Source organism: Sceloporus undulatus, chromosome 4 (assembly GCF_019175285.1).
Source record: "Sceloporus undulatus isolate JIND9_A2432 ecotype Alabama chromosome 4, SceUnd_v1.1, whole genome shotgun sequence".
Lineage (NCBI taxonomy): Eukaryota > Metazoa > Chordata > Lepidosauria > Squamata > Phrynosomatidae > Sceloporus > Sceloporus undulatus.
This window is the reverse complement of record NC_056525.1, coordinates 125,300,332-125,318,850: the sequence shown is the minus strand read 5'-3', so window position 1 is coordinate 125,318,850 and position 18,519 is coordinate 125,300,332. Positions and strand designations below refer to the sequence as shown.

Below are 18,519 nucleotides of genomic sequence, written 5' to 3'. Positions count from 1 at the left end.
ATAATTTCAAAGTACAAAAATGTTCTGATGCATCCCAAGTTAAGCACTGGTAGGTTTTATTAATTTAACTGGAAAGCAGTTAAGTATGTGTTTTATTCTCCTACTCAACCCACTGAGACTTCAATATGTTTAATTGTACCTACAGAAATGTATGTCTGCATATTTCTGAACAATTATGTATGTATAGAACTAAACCTATATTATTATTTGTATCCCGCCTCTCCCTTTATTGGATGCAGTACATCTTACATATTATCAAAATGCTGAACCACTAAGAACAAAATAGGATGAAAGTCACCTGAGCCACATTGTATGCTAGATTATATTCAGCAGCTAGCAAATCATAACTCAAATGATAATATGTAGAGATCTTGTAGCACCTTTGAGACTAACTGAAAGAAGTTGGCAGCATGAGCTTTCATAGACTAAAGTCTACTTCCTCAGATGCTGCCAACTTCTTTCTTTCGGTTAATCTCAACGGTGCTGAGGAGGTAGATGTTAGACTAGAAAAGTTCATGCTGCCAACTTCTTTCATTTAGTCTCAAATGTATGACAAGATCTCTCTACATACTGATTCTACAGACTAAAATGGCTATATCTTTGAATTCTACCTCAAATGATAATAGTTTCTAAAATTAATATATGGAGGTTGCTGGCTTGCTGACAAGAGTGGCTCTTCCATAAGATAACATCTCAAGTGACCACATTAGTTAGAAAAGAGAGCTATGTGCCTTGCTGCCTGCTTTGTACACTCTAAGGCAACCCGTTGCCTTCAGATGCAGTGGTGGACACAGTCAGTGTTGAGGAATGTTTCATCTGCCAAACTACTGTACAGGGAATGGGAAGAAAAAAACACATACATTACTTACCTGTAGCTGTGATTGGGATGCTGGGGTGCAGTTCCATGCATGAATTTACTACTAATAGCCAGCTACAGGTGACTTCACACAAAATGGAATTTCTGCACCTGCATAGTGCAGTTTTGGAAGCCAAGCTGTATAGCTAATGTTTTGGCAGTAACCTGTTTCCCTTCCCTTTCCCCTTCTGTATATAGTTCACCTTGCCCCTCGTGCCTCAGTTCCATGTCCAAAAGCAGCAGAATTCAAGAAAAGTGGTCAATGGGACACTACAAGGGGAGGAAGGGTGGGATTGTGTGAGGTCACAGATAACCACTTGAACAAAAACAGTTATAGGTAAGCAACTTGTTTTTCTTCTTTGTGGTTTCTGTAACTCATACAAAATGGGAGACTGACTACTCACCTCCCAGAGGTGGGAGAGTCATGTCACAGATGAGAAGAGTACTGGTCTGCCAAAGGACACTTTCCACTGAGAACCATCATCCATCCTGTAATGGTTGTGACCATGTGGCAGCTCGACAGACGTCCTCTAGAGGGACTCCACTCAGAAAGGCAGTTGATGTCAACATTGGATAGTGGGGTGACTCCTAATATGAAGCAGAGACAACTTGCCTGCCATCTCATATATCAGATGGATAGTCACTGGTACTCATTTGGAGAAACATTGAGTTGACACTATCAGTCTCTGCTTATAAAGTGATTAACAGACAAACAGGTGCTGCGTCTTGCATGCTGTCAACACAATATGCATATACCCATAAGCATCACCACCGTCATCAAGGCCATGTAGCATAGTAGGACATGAATGTCTCTTACACTGGCCCTCCACCAATGACGGCATTTGAGAGTTGCTTGATGAAGAGCTGAGGCTTTGTCATCTCCTAAGAATGCTGCCTGTTAGGAAAGGGCCCAATGAACCTGATTCATTACATCAGTGTCAGGCAGGATTTGTCATGATTTACCCCCAGACTAAGGGCATTTAGGAGGTCAAGTGTGATTTGGATGCTGGGGAGCATTTCCATGCATGAATTTACTACTAATAGCCAGTAGCTGATATATGGGAACAGGATGACACCCTGTTGTCAAAGATATGTGGCCACCACCGCCATATACTTTGTAAAAATGTGTGGTGCAGTTTACTGGCCAAAAGACAAAGTATAGAAACAGTAAGGTCTTCCATCCAGTACAAAGCACAAGTACTTCCAATGAGCTGGGTGGGTTGAGATGTGGAAGTACACGTCCCTAAAGTCCAGTGGTGAATCAGTCACCCTTTTGCCATAGGGGAAGGACTTGAGTGTAGGATAACCATCCTTAAGAGCTTTAGACACATATAGTGGTTCATGTCCCTGAGGTCTAGGAGGATGGGGTGAAAAATTATGTCTTTCTTCACTATGAGGAAGTAATGGGAATAGAAGACTTGATGGAGAAGGGAGTGAGGCACAGGGTTTATGATAACTTTAATGAATAGAACATTCGGGTGACGATACTGACACATGGATGATGCCCATAGGGGGGAGTTTTTGAAATTTCATAGCATAGCTGTTTCTGATGATCCTGAGCACCTATGAGCATGATATGATGATGAGCCAGAAACTGCGAAGTCTGTCAGTAAACAGTACGGTGTCAGTTATGGTCACGGTATTGACACAAGGAGGTCATCCTAGAAGTCATGAAAGATGGCGCTTATAGATGTCTTGGCCCTTCTTTTTGAACTGAAATGATTTGAATTTACCCTGATGAAGAGACTTACGGGATTGATTTGGTTGGAAAGTGGATTGTTTCTGTTGTTGAGGGATGGTTGGGCTAGGAGGCTGTTGGTATCCAAAAGAAAATGCTGGTACTTCAGTTTGAACTGGTAGCCTAGTTTTCTGAGACCAAATTTGCAAGCCCTGAACTTCATCTTATATTTCAGGCACTGGTCTGTGGTGGCATGGAAGAGGCCCAACTCATTGAATCATAATTCTTTAACAGTATTTCAAGTCTGTGGCAACAGGCCCAAGAAGCAAAGCCAAACATGGTGATAAAGGGCTACCACCCCTATAATGGCTTTCACCCTGCAATCAGCTAGCTGCCAGGCAGTGGTCATTTGTTGCAAGACTAGTGTACGGGCTTCAGCATGAATGGCCATGGTCACCATTCAGTCCTCATCTGAAAGATGGTCTAGGATTACTCCCCGTCATAGCAGTGGTCCCAATGGTAGTGGTGCATATCTTCAATATTGTAATGTGGAGAATAGAAGTGTCTGTAATGATCACTACTCAGAGAGTATGGGATCAAAGGCTGTGTTGCCTATGGTATTGAGGAGCAGGGAACCTCGTGCCCAGGGAGACTGTACAGGATTAAGATCAGTCCGGATGGCACTTGTGGGTTCTACAGGGAGATTCCCAAGGTTAGTCTTGCTCCCAGAGGAGGCACATAAAGTGTCCACCCTTCTCTGGGATTTCCCCTTGACAAGTAGAGCAGGGTTTAAAGGAAGCCAAGGGTTTGAAGGCCATGAATGAGAATTCCAGGTCAAAAACAGTGAAGTTAAAACAGAATAGTCAGGAAATTATCCAAGTGAAAAGTGAAAGAAGATGCTAAAGAGAAGCTGTAATCGATGCTACTGTTGTGGTGGACAAAAAAGAACTGAGGCATGAAAAGCAAGGCAACCTGTATACCTAAGGTGAAGGGGCTACCACCCAAACACTAGCTCTACAGCTTTAGAAATGTCGAAAATTGCATTGTGTAGGTGCAGAAATCCCACTTTATATGAGTCACAAATACTATGAATAAGAAGCCATTTTGTCCTTTCTCTGGGGTAACAAGCCCTGATTCTTGATGGCCAGAAAACATATATGAATCTACTGGGGGTGTCCTTATGAACTAAAGCAAATCCAGTCCATTCATCAGATGAAGGCTTCTAATTTTCTGTATGTATCCTTAAACTGTGCCTGGGTTTAGCTAGAAGACTCAGTACAAGTAATCATTTGATGTTTAAAGCAAAAGAAAGTGTTTAGTTATTTATTTTGTTTTAATTAATCCACAAGCTTTGAAACAAGCTGTAAGACAAACATTCCTGGAAGGAGGACTGACATAACGTCTGTGTGTGTGCAGTTGTCACCATAAGCTCTCAGTTCTTATTAATACAACAAATGAAGCTAAAACCCAAAAACTGAATCAACTAAGGTTAGAAATAGGTCAGAGGGTGTTTCTCCCTATGCTTAATTTGCATCATGGAAACCATGTTGTGACATGAAAACAGGATGTGTTTTTCAAATACTGAGACATTGTACTCAACAATATGGCACTGTTTTTAAAATGTGTTTCAATATAGAGAATTAAATAATAATACATTCTCCCTTATTCGACGTTCTGAAATCTGAAATCTACCAAAATCCACAAAGTTTTGAGCATCAACATGACAGGGTAGCAGCAGAAGTGGCAGCAAGCCACAGCCATGCATCCTTCAGACAAAAGGGTGGGAGATAACATGGCTGAGTTTGCAGGCTACTCTGCACAAGTGGCAGCTGTGGTGACTGCTAGTGCTACTCCTCCAAGCTTTGTGAGGAGACACACCCACACACCCACACCAACAGTTCCCCTTTCCTCTCTCCTCTTCCACCTCCAGATCCCAGATGCCAATGAGTGCCCAATCAGTGCCTTTCCTACCTAAGTATTCTGTGGATGGGAAGCCAGTAATCACTGTCAACTTTGGCACCACCAGGGCTCTTCTGCTCTCCCTCAGTCCAAATGCATCCAACCACCCGTGTTTGCAGGATGAGTGAACAACTCTGGAAAGTGACTCACAGATATTACTCCTCTCACACAGGCAGCAATAACAATGATGACACCTCCAGCTCCCTGATAGCAAAATGAGCAAGTGTCCAAAGAAGGAGATACCCATCTCCCACAAGCAGCAGCTCATGGCTACCATGGCGTCTTGGGTGGGTAAGTGCACAGAATTAGCTGCAGTGCCCCAGAGGAGAGGTGACAGTGGTAGTGATTATACTACTGAGTCCTGGCTGCAACTGCTTCCTCCTCTTCCTCAACCACTAGTGTAGTGCTTTGCTGCTTCATATGTGGTAGCAGGATCAGCCAGAGCCAACAACTCAATCTGTAAGTCAAATTCCCTTGTGATGGCAAGTGGTGTTTCTTCCTGTTCCTGCAATAACAGGAGCCAGTGCTTGGGGTGTGGGAGGTGAATATCAAGGAAGAAGAGCTGCTTGCTGTCACAGGAGAACTTGACTTGCAGCTTCGGGTCTTTACCCCGTCTGATCCTGCTGACGCAGATGAAGGAGCAAAGTGCCATGTTGGCAGAAGAGGAACAGGAGGAGGCAGTGACTGCTGTGGCCAGGGACTTGCTAGTAAACTGCCCCTCCATAGTGATGGCAGCCATGAGCCACTGCCTGCAGGAGAGGTTTACCTCCTCCAGACATTCAACTCAGGGAGCCCAAGGCAATAGTGATGTCTTGGTGGGGAAAACAGCTGCAGGGTGCTCCCCAAAGCTGCTGTATTCTAAATACAGCAATACTTATATTCCAAAATCTGACAAATTCCTAATTTCAAAACCCTTCTGATCCCAAGCATTCTGGATAAACAAGACTCAACCTGTAACAACAATAATAAAAAGCCCTCCTTGAATCAGACTGGCTCTTGCTAAACTCCTTGTTTAGTGTCCCCTTGGTGAAGACTCTGCCCTCTGTTTATCTCTTACCTACACAATTGTACTGTGCTCTGGTGTTCTCTTGATGTGGAATGTGCAGCTGGGGTGTACTTCCTCTGTTATCCTTGGTCCCTTGACTTCTATCAAGGACTCTTCTGACAAAATTGTGGTCCTGTCTAGCATTCTCACCTCTCTAAATGGCTTCCTGATTGATTCTTGATCCAGTACAAGCTTATCCTTCCCTTCCAAGTCCTTCCTGGTCATATCTTCTTTCTCTTACATCCCGATACAACCTTGCCTCCTCCATTTAGAGAGGTGAGAATGCTAGACAGGACCACAATTTTGTCAGAAGAGTCTTTCCTCTTTCCTCCTGTTATTTCTTCATTCACACTTTATAAAAATGTCAACATGCAAGACCTGAATTTCCAGCATTGTTATTGTACTTACTGTTTCCATTGTGCAGGGTCATTGTATACCAGGGTGGGCAAACACCATTAATCAGTAGCTATTTTTTCTACTTCCAGAACCCTCCCAAAACCACATCAAACTGCTCCAAATGAAACAGATAAGGAAAAATCAGAAAGTGAATTTTAGAAAGTCCTATTTTTGAAAATAGAATTATTTTTTGGCTAAAATAAAGCAACATTATATTACTATTAGTACATGTTACTAATGTCTTATTTCTGTATTTTAAAAATAAATCAGTACAAAATCCAAAAATGATGAACAATCTAAAATGAACCTCTTCCAAGTGTTTTGAAATAATGGACAAATATTATTTGTTACTAAAAAAAGATAGAATTAATATCACTTTCAGAAAAAAAATATTATAAGTAACTATGTCACCTCATATTAATCAAAATAAAGATTAGCAAACATATTGTGTAACTTTAACCATGTTATTTCCAACCTCTTTTCTCTACTGCCATTGTGTGTGTGTGTAAGAGAGAGAGAGAGAGAGAGAGAGAGACTTCTAATGAGCACAGATTGCCATTGAACATTAGGAGAAATAGCTTGATGTTAAAAGAATGGTTTTACATTGAAAACAAGTATCTTCAAATTCAGTGTCCCCCTCCAGATTCCCCCCATTTACTAGGATTTATCCTCATCTCTTTCCAAAATGAAGGCAAAACATTTTATGGAGAATTTAGCCAAGTAATGTTAGCCTGATGGATACTTCTCCACTGCAAAGCATCTTTGAGAAAAGCAAACTGGCAATGAAAACGTAACTTTTTCTTCACATTTCTCTTTGTTCTTTGCTCCCTTCCCCTCCAGTCTCACTGCAAATTCCAATCGGTAATTGTGAATTTAAAAGAAGCTAGAACCTTGGTTGGGGTAAAAGCCACTGGAGGCAGTCAACTTTAAGCGGGAGTGTCAGGCAGGGAAGGTTTAGGAGAACTTCCAACTCCATTGCTAATCCACAGTAAAGCACTCCCTCCTGAGGATGCCTTACTACAGAGCAATGGTGTCAAGATACGCTTTAATGCATTTCTCTTGTAACATATAGACTGCTCCTTAATTTAAGGGCATTTTTCAGGTGCATGGGAGATTTAGATTCTGCTGTGACCAGAAATGTGTGATGGTTAACTTGAAACTGAACGTGAAAAAGAGGGCTTTTGTAATTTACCTTTTAGCCCATGTAGGCTTTGAGCGTGCATGTAAACATGCCTTCAAGTTGCCTGTTGGCTTATGGTGACCCCATGTATTCTCATAGGGTTTTCTAAAGCAAAGAAACCTCAGATTTTTGCCAATTCCTTCCTCTGAAATATAGCCCACAGCACCTGATATTCATTGGCAGTCACCCATCCAAGAACAAACCAAAGCTAACAGGTTTAGGCAAAACATTTACTAGGCGTCATGTACGGAAATGTCTTAAAATGGGAATCCAACCAATGCCAGATGCCTCTTGCCAGTGGCAGGTAATGTATTGACTAAATGGGTTGCAACCCAGGGCCCATCATCTCAGTTTTCTAGGTCCACCCTTGAAATGCCACAAATGAATTGTTTCAAAGTACTTTGTTTCTGGCATTTGTACAGTGTGCATGATTTTTCCATACGTGGTATGAAAAACTTTTGGCTCTCTTCTTCAGGGAAAGGAAGTTCAAAACATTTGGAGGGTTATGTTTTTCTGACCCTACTATATGCCAAGGTCCACATTTCTGTGAATGTCAGAAGCTGAAAGAAAGGAAGGCCCATGGCACAGTGCAGTCCTACAATCTACGGTGTTGAGGGAGATCTCCTCATAAAATTATTAGGTGAAGATGACTGTACAAGTCTTTTGCTTCCATTAAAAACAAATATTCTCATGTTTTACTATTATTATTTGAATTCAAAGCTTAGAGACCAGGGGCTCTCTATAGTCTGCTAGCCCAGGGGCCACCATATTTTTTTTCCAGTATGGATCCACATGGAGCCAATTTAATTAATTGATGGACACATAGCCATTTGTTGGGGAGAAAAATAGGCAGATCCATTTCAGTCAAGGAACTGATGCTGGCTCTAATTGTAGTAAGGAACTTCCAAGACAAAATCCTATTTTCTCTGAGAATGGCTTCATAGAATCATAGAATAATAGAGTTGGAAGACACCAGAAGGGCCATCCAGTCCAATCCCCTGCCATGCAAGATGAATAGACAATCAACAGCCCAACTCATCCCTGTTCCTTCAATGGTTCTGCCACGTTCCCTCCTGCCAAAGTCAACAGGGCTCATTTTTGGCCACAGTAAACACAGAAGGAGTATAGGAAATAGGAACGCCTCACTTTTTTTGTGCTTCTTTTATTTGGTGCAGCTTTATGCTCTTTTAAAAACTGAAATATGTTTATTCTTTAATACTGTTCACTATTATTTTTAAAGAATACTTTTAATAGTTATTTTTATGTTTGTACACACACCTTTGTTCTCTGAGTGAACTCTCTGAATAACAGCTTGGCTCTCCTATGAGGTGGAGAAGTTTAGTGAAGTGTCTGCAAATTTATCTATACTCGGTGTAAGCTTCTACTGGACACGAGAGGGCAGTGTGGTCTCTCTCTCTCTCTCTCAATCACACACACACACACACAGAGAGAGAGAGAGACAGAGAGAGAGAGAGAGAGAGACGATCAACATTAAAAACTAAATTAGTAAAAGCAGTGATCTCACATTTCCCTCTATTCTCTACTCAAGACCTACAAGCTATGGTCTACAATCAATGGACACTTAGCTATTTGGATCTCTGTTCAGTAGAAATATGAACTTTACAGATTCAGTATGGTGACCCAGAAACACTATTTCATTGCTCATCTGATTTCAACTTCACTGTGAGTCCATAAACAGGATGAGGTTACAAAAGAGAGTCTACACAAACTAATTCTTAAAAGCAGCAGCCCCATAAATAAAAATGCACTATCCTCAGGGCATTTCACCCAAAGAAACTCCAATTCTTAATTTTTGTGTTGGAACTCACTGGAGCCAAGCCCTGGAATCATGTTAATGCTAAGTCTGAGTTATGGCACATGTAAAGACAATGATTACAATTTGTGAACTCCGAGCATGTTGAATCTCCCTAATTCTTGCCACGGTGGAGCCTGGAAAGGGGGGTGGTGGTGGCAGGGAGGGTCAAGCCCCCAAGAACAAGCCGGGTAGCTGAATACTCCCCCCAACCCAAACAATTGGTAACACTGGATCACCACAACTCCTATGTACCTGAGCCTTCTCAAGCAGTGTCAATCAAAAGTACTAAATGATCAAACATTAAGGAATATTAATATAACTATTGTAATTATAGCTTCTTCCCAGGAAAAATAAAAGCTGTCTTCAATCTATCCTATGCACACTTATGTGGGAGTAAGCTGCAGGACATACATGGGTGACACTTCTAAGTACTCAATGTGATTCTAAGAGTCTTCAAATTTACGGATGTTTGAAGGATAATGGTTTAGAAAAGTAATTTGCCTTACCTTCACAAGTACTTTAAGTAGGCAAAAGTAATAGCAACCTGACTATTAGTACTGAGCCCGAGCCCTCCTTAAAAAACAGTTTTGTGGTCCCTACTAACCATTAAGCAATAGCAGCCAAATATTCCCCTGTATCCTAAGACTAATGAGGAGGACTTTCAGGGACACATACAGAGGAGGCATGGCTTGAGCCTGCACCCTCCCCTTGTAGAGACCAAACAAGGAACGCTTTTACAGACTTGGAACTGTGTAAATCAGGGGACCTAAACCTTTGCTCTCCCAGATTTTCTGGACTGTCAGAAGGCACACTCAGCTTTACCAATGGTCAGGGATTCTGACAGTTGAAACATCAGGAGGATCAAAGGCTGAGAACGACTATTGTAAGTCCTCAACACCAAGCTTTCCTCCTGCCATGCTAAAAATCTGCTGGCTCAGGTCAATCTTTAGTCCAAGCCAATGTGGGGCACTTCCCACCAACCTCTCTGGGCTCTTTCTCCAACTATGGATTGCCTCCTGGGTTAATGATCTTTTATAGGCTTTCTGACCACATTAGTTTCAATAAGTGAATAAATCTCCCAGAATTCATCCTTAAGGGCACAATATGTACCTTCCACCCTGGGAGCCTGGATCTTGACAAAAACAAACAAACCAAATACCCCTTTCCTTTTTGCTCAGGCCAAGAAATTATACCAAAGACCAGTAAAAATCACTTACCCTTGGTTTGTGCCCCATTCATTCCTAATGCAAAGGTGTTTGTGCACTGGATCCTTCATGTAACCTTCATAGCAAAAGCAGTCACCTAGAAATGGAAGAACAAACAAAAATAGGAAAATAAATAAAATAGGTTGTGGGCTCCCCAGGAAAGAGACACTGGGTTTGTGGCTATCAGTTCCTGTGGCAGCACCGTAACTAGACTAATGCTGTGCTAAGAATTGATGGGAGAAGAATTAGAAACAATACATGGCCTGTTATATGTCTGCAGTGAGGTCACGTTTGGAACACTGTACAATTCTGGTCACTTCGTTGCAAAAATTTGTTTACTGACAGGTATTAAAAACGGTAAGCAAAATTATCTAAAAGGTGGAGGAACACCAACAGGATATATCTGCATGCACATATATTGATTAGTGATTATTAGAATGTCAAGAACCTTGTAATTGTTGACCACATAACTATAAATTACATTATTTGAAGCAATCAAAGAAAAATGTTAAAATTTATTATTTTTAAAGGAATTCTGCCAAAATCCCCATTCCCCTCAAAAGTCCCTTCCAAAAGCACTGGCATTAAATGCTTTCTGCTTCTCAATGAGAATGTCAAATAGTGCTAAAGAAATTGTGTTTCTTGTCTAATGTATACTGAGTATATCATAATTCTTCGTCTGAAGTCTGTCACTTCTTGATGCTTGAGATTTGGGTAAACCATTTTCTCAATTGCTTCTGTAAATAAATTAACTATTCTGTAAATAAATTAGCATTACATGAGCAGGGATGTGGGAGATTTTCATTCTGTTTACACTTCCCAAGCCACTAGAGAAACCAGAATTCAGTTGCCCTTCGGTTTTCCCACTTCTAAGAATTTTGTGCTGCAGTTCTCAGTTTTAAAAATGCATTCAGAAGTGTACTCATTATGGGAAATTGCCTGTAAAATGCATACTTTAGGGGAAATAGTACTCCTAAATGCACATATTAGAGAAAATTACTAATGTGAAATGGGACAGATTGGACAAGCAATTTAAAAAAATCAGTTGAAAAAAACCAAAAAAAAAAAACCCAGATCTTGTATTTTTGTGTCTGAGGCCTTTAAAGGTCACCATACGTTACAGGATTCACTCTTTACCCCTTCAGTGGTCTTTGCTTCAGCCAGGTAACTCAGCGGAGGAAAAACAGATGGGGCTCCAAGAGAGGTTTATAGCAGAGGGAGACAGAGAGTAGGAAGCTATGGAGCAAGAAAATGGTTGGTTCTGTTCTCTGCCACCTCCTCTAAATTACTGATAAATTGCATTAAAAAAGAGCAAGTTTCTGGTATGTTCTTCAGACAAAGGGGAGAAAAAGACTCGGGTTGCTAAAACAAGAAAAAAAGAGAAGGGATGAACATGGAGTGGCGTTTTTATTAAGGTAAGAACTGAGATTGGATACTGAAACCACTGCCCAAAGATTTATTCAGTGTGAGGCAAGCTATACCCAAGGTCACAACAATTCTCTCCTGCAACGTAGGTTATACCATAGGGTAGAATGGAGGAATGACAGTGCCCGGAGACTGCATCCAATGTCAACCATTGCTTCTGCAAGGATGAAACAGATGCATAACACAGTCAGAACTATAAAATAATGCTTATTATGGAAAGATAGCCCCAAAAATGTGTGCATCTTTTAAGCAAAACTAATGTGTCCCCCCCACTGATAGGCACTGGTGACTTTTCGAAGGAATAAATTTATTGAGATGGAGACTGGAAAGGGAACTTGGAAAGGCTGGATCCAGACAACAGCTCTTGAAAATTCTGAAAGTAAACACACCTTAGAAGAATCCAATCATTTTTCCTTTGTTCCAATGAACCTGGAGCAAAGAGGAGTTAACTTGTCTTCATTTAAGTGGTGACATTGCCACTGGATCAAGCTAAAAGCAAAGGTTGGAAACATGCATCCTTCCAAATGTTATTGATTTTTTAACTCCCATGAGGCCCCAGACAGCACATCAATAGTGAAGGATGATGGGAGCTGCAGTTCAGCAACATCTAGGGGGCACCTCCCCCGAATTAAAGTTTTTATGACAGACTGCAAAGAATAGTAGTAAGTTCAAGATGTATGCATTTGACATTTACTGCTGTTCTCCCTTGGAACCATCTTGTATGTACATCCAGTTCTTGTTTTCTGACTGTGGTATGGATGACCGTGGATAGGGCTCCACAGTGCCCACCTGATCAGTTTGCTAGATCGCATCCCTAGTTCCACACCTCTACACACAGCAATGTCTATATTTTCACTATGACAAAAGTATGCTGGTAACTGCTAACAGAAATGGCTTTAAAATTAGCTAAGGTTATTAATAGGCATTGGCCATAACAGTTAAATGATAGTGATGAAGCTTTTATGGGGAGGGTAGAGTGTATCTTTGGCTGACTACTGATAAAAACAGGATGATGGAGGACATAAATCTTGGTCCAATCCAGCAAGGTTCTTTGTTGTGTTTTTAAACTTCAGTTGGCATAAATATAGAGGACATTTTCTATATAACAGGCCATGAACACTCCCAGTGATATTAATAAGATACACTATTAGAAGCCTTCATATTAAAACAAATTTAATGTTTTCAGTGGAAAAGAGATATTATTAACCAGTATGAGACAGCTTTTATGATATGACATGTCTCAGGACTTAAGGTAAAAGTTTCACCTGCTTCATTTCTTGGCTGCTGTTAACAGGACATGAGGGAAACTAACCAACTAGAAGTTGGCAATCCTACAAGCAAGGATCACTGAACGGGGCTAAGTAATATCATCTTGCAGAATCCAGGAAAGCAGAATAGTGTACACATTTAATCACAAAGGCAGGAGAGGATTAGCAGGCTGTATGAATCCATACAGGAGGAATCAGTAGGGAACTACAGCAGTTCTTCCAAATCTCCTGCTCTCTGGATAGAAGGGTTTTCAGTAGAACTATGATTCTTAAATGGTAGAGGATTAAACTGTTCAGGTGATAGTTGGGATGCAAAATTCCAGGAAGGGAAGTGATGTTCTCTCCAAGACTCTGGGGAGGTCAGTGCCCTCCAATAAACATCCTTAGTTTGTTCTCAACAAAGTTTTGGAAGAGCCTCATCCCTGTTTCATCACCACAATCTAATTTTGAAAGAGCTCTTGGTTTATTTTAATGAGCTTTCTCCCACTACATCAGAGGCATCTTGCTCTATCCTCTTTTTGAATGGCAATGTTGGTTTAATGCCCAGTCTGCAGGTTTCTGCACACAGCAGCAGGTAGCAACCATTTGGGTATGTGCAAGAATGATACATAGAGGTAGAACAGAAGTGGAGCCAAGCTGGAAAAAACAACAACATTGGCCTAGATATGTCCCCCTGTTCTCTTGAAGGTCCTGTAGTAACATCTTTCCTACCTTCAAACCAGCAATCTTGGTGATACAATGAATGAGGGGGAATGGTGTCTGGTTTGTAGTTTAAGTTCTTCCACACAAAACAGAACAAATAACCAGGCATTGCCTTTGACTGTGAAAGATCTGGCTTGGGGTCTGACTTGAATCTGCAGTGCTAACTTTTCTGAAAACAATCAGTCTACAAAGCAATCAGGTCAGGATACAGCAAAAGAACAAAAGGCTTGACAGAAGCGCTCTTTTTTCATTTTTTAAAAAAGAACTGACACATTTTTTTCTCCAGAACACTGAGAAAAACCTGTGAATTTAGAAATACCCCCCCCCCAATGAGGGTGCTTGACGCCCTCCCTTTGAGAGCCCTGCTGGGGTTGGCAGCTGCCACAGCAGATGGCTGTGAATAAATGGGATGCCAGCTAGCTCTGTAGCAGAATGCAGATACAGGCAAGTGAATCACTTACGCTTCCAAAGGGTAGAAGTGGTGTCACTTGGGAGCACATGCAGAGGATAGTAGGGCTCACTAGTCCTCTGAGATGCTAGTCTTTAAACTGAAAGGGTGGAGCCAAGCACCATATGGGTGGTGCCTGTCAAAATAGGAGGTGGATTCTGGCAGCACTCTAATTTTTATTTTTTTTAACCAAAAAAGCTAGATCACAAGAATCTCCTCCTAACTGAGTATATAAGATTTAAGGCTCTACTTCAAGCATTTCCAGTTAAAATATATCTGGTAGCAGGAAAGACCTTTCCCAGAAGACCAAAGAATAGGGCTCAGTGCCAAACAAAGTAATATAAGACAGCTCTGTACAATCATATAATTTTTGCATGTAAGTTTTCTGGATTCTGTAAGTCACACATTCAGAGACAATCCCCCTCAGTCTACCCAATTTCCACATTCTACCTCAATTTTCACATTTCCCCCACTTACCAGTATCAGGGTCACACTCATGTTCACACGGATCAAGAAGACGTCGGGCGCACAAGTCCAAGGCCCAGGGCCCGCTGGAATTTTGCTGGGAAAACAGAACCACCTGGGCAGGATTTAACCAGTCACTGGCATCCAACTGGCTGCCCTCTAGTAAGATAAACCGGCTCCCTAAAAAAGAACACAAAAATTGGGGGTGGGTGGGAATGTAGCATTCAAAAAAACTTTCATGCAGGATATTTTCATGTGTGGAGTCTAAATTTCCTCTGATCTGACCCCACCACACCTGCATTCCCCTTGCCCTTTCCTATAAATCTCTCTTCACTGTTAAAGTTAGACAAATAAAAACAAACTTTAGATGTGAACAAGCATTTGTGCCAAAGTAGGTTTAAAAACCATTTTAAATGTCATATGTCAAAATATCCAAGAGTTGTTTCTCTCAAACCACTTCCGAACCCCAACTGTCTCCTCAAATGACAAATGGATTCCACTGTCTGATCAGAAGGCAGAGTGCATTTCATGGTTTCAGCATATGTTTTCTTCTGGAAATACTCCTATAAGCATCTCTTCCAGGGTTGGTTCACACATTCCCAATGATCATGTGTGGAAGAACCACTCCCTGAGTATTTGAGGGGAATGAGAAAAGCAACATGGTTGTTTTGGGATCTGACATAAATAATTTCATCCCACTATACTGAAGCAGTTGGATGATAATTCCCATTATCCCTCACTAGTGACTACGCTAGCTAACACTGATGAGAGCTGCATTCTAAAGAGCCACAAAGTGCCCTTCCCTTGTACCATACAGGTACAGCTGAGTGCTTAAGAAGTGTCCTGTACAATGACCTTGTTTAAAGCAAAGTAAATCTGGACTCACAATTTCAAGAAAATGAAAGCGTTTTATTATGGACAACATTACATGTCTGGACCGAGATCCTCATAATTTGTTCAAGTCCTAAATCTTCCACTAAGAAAACCAATTTCCTCTCTCAAATGAGTGTCAGGTTACTGTAAAAATCAGATCTCCTTACCAAATCCCAACTGCCTGTGGTACTACTCTGCTTTCAACTAACCAGATCTAAAACCTGCTTCTTTCTCATTGAAGCAGTAAACCTATGTCTATGTTCCACTTCAGACTACAGGTAGGTGATCACATGACTGAATATATTTCCATACAAAATAATTTCAGGCAAATGAAAATCAGTACAACAGGAGTTCAATCTTTACTTCCATCTGACATCTGCTTTTCAATGGGAAGGTTCTATTATTATTAGTTACAGGAAGACGCTCAGTCATGCAACACATATGCTATGGCCCAGGGGCAGATTTACCACCTCCATGAGGTCATACTTGCATTTAGTGCTGGGTTCTTAAACTAAAACTCATATTGACTGATCATTTACAAGGGAATATTGGTGCACCGTCACCGTTATCTTACTATGCTTTCTCTCCCACTCCCTCCCTCTACAAACAGAAGGTGAGGAGGCCTATGCTTGGCAAAGTCATGAGCACTCACTCAGCATTTTCACAGGAGATCATTTGTTTCTACCCTCTGGGAAGTTAGAACCAGATCTCAGAAAGGAATATGCAGGTCTATGACCCATAAGCCATGCTGTCCCTTCTGCAAGCTTTTTAGCATAAAGACAGGCTGAGCTTTAAACGCTGCAGTTCTCATTCTCCCAATTATTACTGAAGGAACTTCAGAATCAGGAAATCCCCCCACCTCACCCCACCCCATTACTTGATATAGTGTTTGGAAATAAATGACTCTTTGAGGGAAAATATCTTGTTGTATTGCTCGTCGCACAGCTTCTTACTTTTCTACTTCTTTCCATCACTTTTGAGAGAGAAAATACTAACGGATTAACCATCCATTATGAAGCCAAGCCCTCCCTCTAGCCCATCTGCCTTGGTCCAGGCCTCGGAGGTAGAGAGGAACTGCTGGACCTCTTACCCTTTCCCTCCACCACTCCCTTCTCCTTTTGTGTCATGTCTTTTTAGATTGTAAGCCCAAGGGCAGGGAACCGTCTAATTAAAAAGATTGTATGTACAGCACTGTGTACATTTACAGCGCTTCATAAATAAAGGTTAATAATAATACCATGGCATAAAACTTGAAAAATCTTATTAAAATGGCCTTTAAAAGTGTTACTTGAAAACAACTTGAAATTAACTCAGTTTTGAGATGTATCTTTAGTTCATCCTTGTTGCCAACACTCCAACTAATTACAGCAGGAGTAGCCAATGTTTGGCCTGCTGTCTGCATATGGGGAGGGGGGCAAGGTGTGGTTCTTGTAATCCTCTGAAGCTTCCTCAAGCCCCCCAAACCCACAATAACATTTTAAAAGTTTTCAGATATTATTGCCCCATGCTCTGCAAAACACACTGGGATTTGCTCCTCATCCCCCATATAGCCTCAACAGGAAAACAAGCCTGAAAAATAGCTAAATTCAGCTATAATCAAAACTGGAAGTGGCAATGTATCACTTCCAGTTTTGTTAGACATGCTGGTATACTGCACCACAGGGTGAGGCAAAAATTCCCTTCAATCCTTTTCACTGTTACCCACCCTACGTTACAGGCAGCTACATTATTTGTACTTCATTACTTCCATGCTCTGAAAAGCAATTTGTATTTTAAATTGTACCCCAAGAAGGGCTACAGAGGGGAACCCCACACAGGAGTCCCACACAAGGAGAGAAGCAGAACTAAAATGTGCATAGGACACAAAATAACAGCCAACTTTTAAATATAGCAGTTCAGAATGTCTATAAAAATTGGACCAGGATTCTGTGTGAGATCAGTTAGGTTTGGGAACAGAGATTTCCCATCCTCTGCTTTAGCATATTCAGAGCACATCATATACAATATCTTCGCAACCCTTGCATCTCTTTAAGTTATGTCAGTATGATTACAATCTTATGACAAAGAGTTTGTCATATAATGAGATCCTGGTTCACAGCTCAGTATCTAAGCTACCAAGCTTCACTGTTACAGTAAATAACTTGTTAAATGGCTCCCAGTTCCATTACTTTGCTATGTCTCACTAGCTCATACTTTGGCTTAAACTGGATGTGTGCTGGCCCTCTCATCAAATTTAGCAGACACCAAGTAAAATCTCTGTCTTGTTCTTCACATCTATAGGATTAGTTATGCTCCTGACTGTGACTGTTAATTTCTAATTTTCCCAGAAACAAGAACTGTTTGTGGTAAGGGTGAGTTATGGCATATTTGAATTTAAAGATGGGTGGGTCCATTACACTCCAAAGATAATCTAGAATGGCTGAATTATTTTTTCTGAAATTCTTGTTCCAAAAATTCAAATCAAACTTGTGGGCCATGCCATAAAATAATGGCATAACTGGAGTGTACCAGGCTTGGGTGGCTATAGACTGGATGGCAAATGAAGCCTTGATGGGAGAAGATGATTATCCAACATATTTGCGGCAGAAGGTTTCTCAAAAGGTCCATGCAGGGCCTCAGTTAAACTTGTTTGCTGCCTCTCTGCCTTGGTCAACCAAGACGGCAAGCAGAACAGTGTTAACTTACCGTCAGCAATAAGGTGCTCCGGAACATGCAATGTTATCTTGACTACAAGTGGGCAATTCACATGGGAGGCACAGACCAGGCCAAGGACACAGCTGGTGATACTGATCAGAGTCAGGGTAGTCTTGCTAACAGGGCTTCTTGGTGAACCCACTGAAATGGCAAAGCAAAGGAGAGTGGAAGTGAAAGTCATGACAAGATGGCTCAATAGCCACTTGACTGAAGAGACTGAAATTGGTGAAACACAGAAAACAACAAGATTGGAGGGTATTAATTACATGAACAATGCATTGCAATATCATAAAAATTTCCAACATCTCAACCAAGATTCTGGTTAAGTGCTTTAATATGTAGTCAAGTTGTTAACAGCTATGAAATTTGAATGGATGGACCTCTTGTTATATTTTGATTGTACTGGATATTTAAAAAACAAACAAACACACACATGATTGGAGTATAGAGGAGGCTGTACTGTCCCTAATCTGGGCAAGTTTTATCTAAAATGGAAGCCCAAGACACTC

General features: G+C 41.1%; 1 protein-coding gene across 2 annotated transcripts in view; it reads right to left on the bottom strand.

Annotated features, from left to right (window-relative positions):
- ASTN1 (astrotactin 1) overlaps nucleotides 1–18,519 on the bottom strand; it is a 260,478-nt gene that overhangs the window by 125,699 nt on the left and 116,260 nt on the right. For both annotated transcript variants that reach the window (XM_042464121.1, XM_042464122.1), the window contains exons 6-8: nucleotides 18,002–18,151; nucleotides 14,456–14,623; nucleotides 10,148–10,232 (exon numbers count right to left, since the gene is read on the bottom strand). In XM_042464121.1, the coding sequence (XP_042320055.1) occupies nucleotides 10,148–10,232; nucleotides 14,456–14,623; nucleotides 18,002–18,151 (403 nt within the window). The remainder of the gene's footprint in view (nucleotides 1–10,147; nucleotides 10,233–14,455; nucleotides 14,624–18,001; nucleotides 18,152–18,519) is intronic.